This window comes from Elephas maximus, chromosome 13 (genome assembly GCF_024166365.1).
Source record: "Elephas maximus indicus isolate mEleMax1 chromosome 13, mEleMax1 primary haplotype, whole genome shotgun sequence".
NCBI classification, from domain to species: domain Eukaryota; kingdom Metazoa; phylum Chordata; class Mammalia; order Proboscidea; family Elephantidae; genus Elephas; species Elephas maximus.
In genome coordinates this window covers 69,745,916-69,752,330 of record NC_064831.1, presented here as the reverse complement: position 1 = coordinate 69,752,330, position 6,415 = coordinate 69,745,916, and the positions used below count along the sequence as shown (strand labels likewise).

The window sequence follows — 6,415 nt, the reverse complement described above, 5'->3', positions numbered from 1 at the left end:
AGACCGCGCGGAGCCGGAACCAGAGCGGACCGACCCGCAGAACGCCCAGGCGGCACCAAGCTCTTGGATGTGCGCAGGCGCCGGCTTCCAGCGCGCGCACGTCCCTCCCAGCGCGCGCACGTTTCCCCGGCTCGCGCACGGCCCCGCCCTCCTTCGCGCCTACGTGTCTTCCTTGCTCGCGCACGTACCCCTGGCGCGCGCCCGTTTCTCCGGCTCAGGCTCGGCCCAACGCAGTTGTCGCTACGCTCCGACTCATAATGGCGGGGAGAGAGGGAGGTGCTGAGTATGGTGGTGCTAGTGGTTGATGGACATCTCCTTGGGAGGGGGGTGTGGTTGGGCAGACGGCACCTGTGGTGCTTCAGAAGTCCTTCGTTCAGTAATAGAGGGTGCTGAGGTGAGGCAAACAGGAGAGCAGGATGAGGGCAGAGGGTCCTGTGGAGGTGAGGGGTGGATCGCCTAAGCGCTGAGGTTTCTTAAGTGAGTCTTCAGGTGAGTTAGGAGTGCAGCCATATCAGTAAACTGACCAGAAAGATGCAGTCACTTCAGAGCGGTGAACACCAAGAAAGATGGAGAGATTTGCAAAGGACTGAAGACAGATATTGACTGCATTTCGCTGAGCACATGTAGGGCTGGGGCTGTCTGTGTCTCAGCTGCAGTGCCTAGCATTTTCCTGTCACATAGTAGTTGACTATTAAATGGTTATTTTCATGAGGAGAAGAAAGGACTGATTTTCTTAGGTAGGCTGCCCGAGAAGGTAGGTATCAAAAGAGAGAAATTAGGGACATGAGCAAGATTGCCTTGTCTGTTGGTTAGATGTCAGTTTTGTTTCTAGGCCTTTCGCTGCCTGACTTGCTGTGTATTTTGTGTGATGTCAGTTTCCTTATCAGTAAAACGGAAGTCACATTCTGTTGTAAAGGCATCTACTGAAGATGTCTGAGAGATTAATTTCTGTTGGACACTAGAACACCAAAAAAAAAAAAAAAAAAAAATCACTATCCCATGAATTTTTTTTCTTTGGAGCTACTGAGATCTGGATTTAATTCACTACTTACTAGTTTTGTGTGGCCTTGGCCAAGTCTCCTAATTACATATTAGTAATTCTGTTGGAAATCAGACTAGGAATCTATCTTCCCCATCATCCTGTCTCTGACAGAGATAACAATGGCAAGGGAGTTCCTTTCCTTGGTGACCGTTGAAATTACATACATCATAAGAATTACTTTATTATCCTCGTTACTCTATCATTAGTTTCTCAGCTTAAGTTTCCCATGGAATAAGGAGACACAGCAAATACACCCCCTCCCTCTACTTCATATATGTAGGTGTGCATGAATGAATTTATGCAAATGTTACTTTATTCATTCAGAATGAATTATTTTAGCTGTCATGATGAAAGTATTTCTGGGTGCTTTAGTGTATATGGAGAAATACACAATCGTGTCCTTTTTAGGTGCTTAAAATTTAGTTCATGTATTTTGAACACCTACTGTAATCTATACTTTGTTATATACTGGGGTTATAGGACTGAAAAGATGTGTGGTGGTTGTTGCCCTAAAAGGAGCAGAGAATCTAGAAGAAGAAAAGATGTGTATGTAGAATTGCAGAGCAGCCCTGTATGATAAAGGTAAATACCAGTGCTGTGAGAACATAGCCTGGGGGAGAGGAAATGTGAGAACTTTTTATAGGGAAAAGTTAGAGATGAATTTTGCAGGACAAGATGTGATGGGAAAGATGAGGAAAAACAAGTGCAGGACTCATTTAACATGGACTTAGGAACTACAATGGCTACACTGGCAATCTGCTACTGTAAAGATTACAACCAAGAAAACCCTGTGGAGCAGCTCTACTCTAATACATGAGTTTGCCAGGAGCCGGAATTGACTCAATGCCGGTGGAGTTTTATTATTTTATTTGTTTTTTGGGAGCTACCCAGACTTGGATTTATTCTGACTTCACTGTTTATTAGTTTTGTGTGGCTTTGGGTAAGTCTCCTAATCTATCTCAATCTCTGATTTATTTATGAAATGAAATATTACCAGCCTCATGTAGACCTGTTGTGAGAGTTAAAGGGTATGTAAAGGAACGTATTCAGTGCTGTACATATTTTTGATACATTCTTTAACCCATTGCCCTCGAGTCCATTTTGACATATAGCGACCCTGTAGGACAGAGTAGAACTTCCCCAAAGGATGTCCAAGGAGCGCCTGGTAGATTTGAACTGCCCACCTTTTTTGGTTAGCTCTTAAACTCTGTGCCACCAGGCCTCCAATATATTCTTTAGGAAGAGTATATTGGCAGTATTTTGGAAGATGGGCTGGGGAGAGGAGAAAGACAAAAAGATGTGGAGACCAGTAAGAGGCTGTTGTGATAATTCAAGTGGGAGGTAATCAAGATGCGAAATAGGAAAAAGCAGGTAAACGGGAAACTCTCAGTGAGAATCAGCAGGACTTGGCAAGTGATTGAATAGAGGTCAGAGAAGACTGGAAGGGGAAGAGTCCCCTGTGATTCCACAATTCAGAGGTAGGGAAGATGGTGTTACATTACTAGGTGCAAGGATTGTTGGAGTTGGGTAGATTTTGGAGGGGAATGGAGAAAATAAAGATGAATTCAGTTTGGTTTCTTTGTCTTTAGCAGATTAGAATTCATAAACTCTAGTTGGGAATAGTACCTACATAGAGGCAGAACTCTGATAGCAAGAGAGTGACAATTTAGAGCTGTATCAGAGGAGGAGAGAGAAAAATTAAGCAGATCCATTATCATTGGAATTAAATACATTTTATCCCATACAAACATACATACGCATACAAGAAGTAAGTTTTGCAACATAGTGTTTATTCTCACTATGTGCAAGAAACTTCTGTATTTTCTGTTTTATTCTATTTCATAACCACTGTTGATTTCATGACCAACCAATAGATCATGACCTGAATATCAACAAAAAGCAAAGGTGAAAGAAATGTATTGTGACTACAACAGTGTTTTGCCATAGTGAATGTTCAGCAAAGGTATTAAGTGATGCCCTTTTCCCTCTAATTAAGCAAAAACCATATTTATTCATATTGGCGGGGAAACCCTGGTGGTGTAGTGGTTAAGTGCTACGGCTGCTAACCAAAAGGTCGACAGTTCGAATCTACCAGGTGCTCCGTGGAAACTCTACGGGGCGGTTCTGCTCTGTCCTGTAGGGTCTCCATGAGTCAGAATTGACTTGATGGCAGTGGGTGGGTGGGTGGTGATTCATATTGGCACCTTTTTTATAATTTATGAATTTGTCAGAAAAGTAATAAATGAGTAGTAAAGAAATTCAAGCTTTTGCCATATCTTGATGCTTGGACTAAATAAGATGAGGAAATTGGTGCCCTTTTATTTCTTTTTTTTTCCACTCCATCTTGAAATCTCTGACACCTGTATTATTACATTATCAAGTTTTATGATATTCTGTAACTATAATGAGTCTACTGAGCATTTTGTGTGGCTGATTTATAAATTTGAAATGTCAGTAAACAACATATAAAGTATTTTGAATGCCTAAATATTACTGTAGAATCAAGTTTTATGATTGAATCTGTAAGAAAAGGATATATAATTCTCTGTCACTAGATATGCGTAGCTTGGAGAGGAATGTGTAAGCATTAATACCAAATATTTTCTTTTTTATTCAGAATCTACTGATTGCCCAAAATGGTGCCATGTTTTAGCTTATACCTATTTGGACCATACTTATCTAATGTAACTCTTTGTTTTCCTAAGAGTTTCTAATTGCTTTTTTTTTTTTTTTTTTTTGACAGAACAAGAATATGCTTTTATGATATCAATAGATTCTTAGTCATTTTTATCTGTTAGAATGAATCTTGAAAGCACTCCAACCCCCTGCTCCTGGTTGGTCTGGTTGCCTTCTGCTTCTTTGCACAGCCATTGCCCTGAAGTTCCTTTCTACTCTACTTCTGGGTAAGGGCTCTTTCTTGACGTCAGTACCTTCCTCTTTTTTGGATTCTTTTCTTCCTTTTATTTCCGCCCCCCCAGAAAATGTGTATGTGAGGTAAACTTTTTTTTTTTTTTAAATAATTTTTATTGTGCTTTAAGTGGAAGTTTACAAATCAAGTCAGTCTGTCACATATAAGCTTATATACACCTTACTCCATACTCCCACTTACTCTCTGAGGTAAACTTCTGAATACTTTAAAAAGTATTTTTAAAATACCTTTTTAAACATGTTAGAAAGTGTCTATATTTTACCTACCTTCATATTTGTTTGCTAGTTTGGATCCCAAATTTCAAATTATTTTTCCTCGTTCTTTTTGGTACCGTTGGCCTCCACTCAGACTGAACACCAGTGTCTTTGTTTGTCTAATGTATCTTTGATTATGTCTTCTCCTTTGGGATTTTCTGGAATTCCTGTTAATGAAATAGTAAAAAATCCTAGACTGATTTTTCTATTTGTTGACATTTTTTTCCCCATTTCTTTCTTTTTCCTATTCTAAGCCTGTCTCTTGAATTGTTCTAATTTTGGCAATTAAAAAAAATTTTTTTCAGGTTTTGAAACTTTATTTACATATTAAAATTTGCATTCCAGTTATTAAAATTATTAAAATCATTTGAACAACAAAAAAATGACACTGTAATTAAACTGTAGTGTATACCCGCAGGACGCCTTGGACTAGCTTTGCTTTTACTCTCTCTATATTATTCACTGTTATCCCACCCAGCTCCTCCCTTCGCCAACAACCAAGTTCTTTTCCTTCCCATCCAGCCAGACAGGCTAATGGGAGGGGCAGGTGCAGCCTTCGTTGTCAGTAATTCTTGCTTCTTTGATGTGAAAAGGGGTAACACAGTCATTTAAACTTGACCCAGCTTTTTTCTTTGCATCTTACAAAGTTAAACAGCTAAAAGAAGGAAAATAAGAAGGCAATGCTTGTGGAATGTACAGTGCATATCGGTGGTGTGGCCTCATTAAGATTTGCCTGCTTGGCTCTCCTCTTCGTTTCTTTTGAAGGCAGTGGATTTTTCTCTTGCGTTTCTGTGTTCTTCAGTTTCGACTTACCAAATTTCTCAATTTCAGCCACACCAGGTTTGTCAGACATGGTTGTGGAGGAAGCCAGCAAAGCTCGAGCAAAGGGAGTCAGTCCATATGCGCAGTGGCCGCTGAGATGGCAATTTTAATTTCCAGTTATTACCAAATGTTCTGCAGTTCGAATCCACCAGCCAGTCCTTGGAAGCCCCGTGGGGCAGTCCACCCTGTCCTGTAGGGTTGCTGTCAGTTGGAACTGACTCGATGACAGTGGGTTTGGTATTTGGTCTATTCTGTGATTGCTTCTTTTTCATCACAGCCTGTTACTGTTTTATAGTTGTGGTTATCTTGAATTTCTCTGAGAAAACTAGAATTTTAAGAAACATTCTCTGTTCTCTGCATTTATCTCATATTCCTTCTGGGTCATTTTTGTTTATTTTTTATCTTCTATTTTGTTTTTTTAACTCTGTGGGGCAGTTTTACTCTGTCCTGTCGGGTTGCTGTGAGTCAGAATCTACTCGGTAGCAATGGGTTTTTGGTTTTATTTTGTACTTCCAAAGTTTTTGGTGATTCTTTATTATCTGTATGTATGAAAGTGTGATAAGTAGTGGGATTTCCTTTGCCTTTTGTAGTCGCTTTGGGATTCCATGGGAAGAATGGATTCTGCCTCCACTACATCTGTATTCTTTGAGTGTGGTGATCTGCTTCTGTCTTGTCTTAAATACTGTTGCGTCAGCTCTGTGTCTCACAGAAATTAGTCAGATCTCTATTCTCTTGTTCTCAGTGCTGTAATGGATTTTCTTTTTTGTGCTTCTTTACTGTCATATAAATGAGATTTAAGGAAAGATTTAATTCAGTCTAACACTGAATTTTAACTGATGTTTGTAACTCCTTAGTCAGCTCTTATTTTCCTTATTCAGCTTTCAAGAGAACAAGGAAGATATTTAAGTTTCGCTACTTCGGGTGTCAAAACCTCAGGTCTGCCCAAGGTCTGGGTTTCATTTTCATTTGCTTTACCTATTTCAGGGTTCAAAACAACTTTGTAACTTACTGCCCTGTCTACATAATTTCTGTGTGCCTTTTTATTAGGAATAACTTGACTGTATCTTTCTGCCAGTAACATTTCGAAGATGCTTTTGCAGTACTTTTTCTTCTTAGCTCTGAGAACAGGAAAGAATAGAGGAGGAAGGGGAAAACAAAGGTCTCGGTAAGCTCCTGAGATTGGTACTGTTCTATGCAGGCAAAGCTCATAACCTGCCACCTGCATGTAGAGAGTCTTTACCTCTTAAGACCTCCCATTGTCCATCTTTGTGAAAATATTAATATCATTTGAGTAGAAGAGGATTAGAAAACAAGATGAGGGTAGGTAGAACAAAGAGAATTATAAGGCATGTCCTTTATCTCCAAGGA

The 6,415-nt window shown here is 39.8% G+C and overlaps 2 protein-coding genes across 15 annotated transcripts in view; one reads left to right on the top strand and one right to left on the bottom strand.

The window, feature by feature from the left end:
* Nucleotides 1-6,415, top strand: part of MTHFS (methenyltetrahydrofolate synthetase) — a 68,078-nt gene that overhangs the window by 6,600 nt on the left and 55,063 nt on the right. For 3 of the 14 annotated variants that reach the window (XR_007512431.1, XM_049852518.1, XM_049852515.1), the window contains exons 1-2: nt 284-394; nt 5,926-5,994. The exons of 3 other annotated variants lie outside the window; for them this stretch is intronic. Coding sequence is in view for 4 of the 11 variants with exons in the window: in XM_049852518.1 (XP_049708475.1) it covers nt 305-394; nt 5,926-5,994 (159 nt within the window). In the remaining 7 variants the exon portion in view is untranslated. 8 more of the 14 variants (XM_049852524.1, XM_049852523.1, XM_049852522.1 and 5 more) reach the window with 7 other exon arrangements.
* On the bottom strand, nt 4,881-5,078 carry LOC126057272 (thymosin beta-4-like). Its single transcript, XM_049852797.1, has one exon. The coding sequence runs from the start codon at nt 5,076-5,078 to the stop codon at nt 4,881-4,883; it is 198 nt and encodes a 65-aa protein (XP_049708754.1).

Coding starts and splice junctions, on each gene's coding strand:
- LOC126057272 (XM_049852797.1), bottom strand. CDS start 5,078: ATGTCTGACAAACCTGGTGTGGCTGAAATTGAGAAATTTGGTAAGTCG.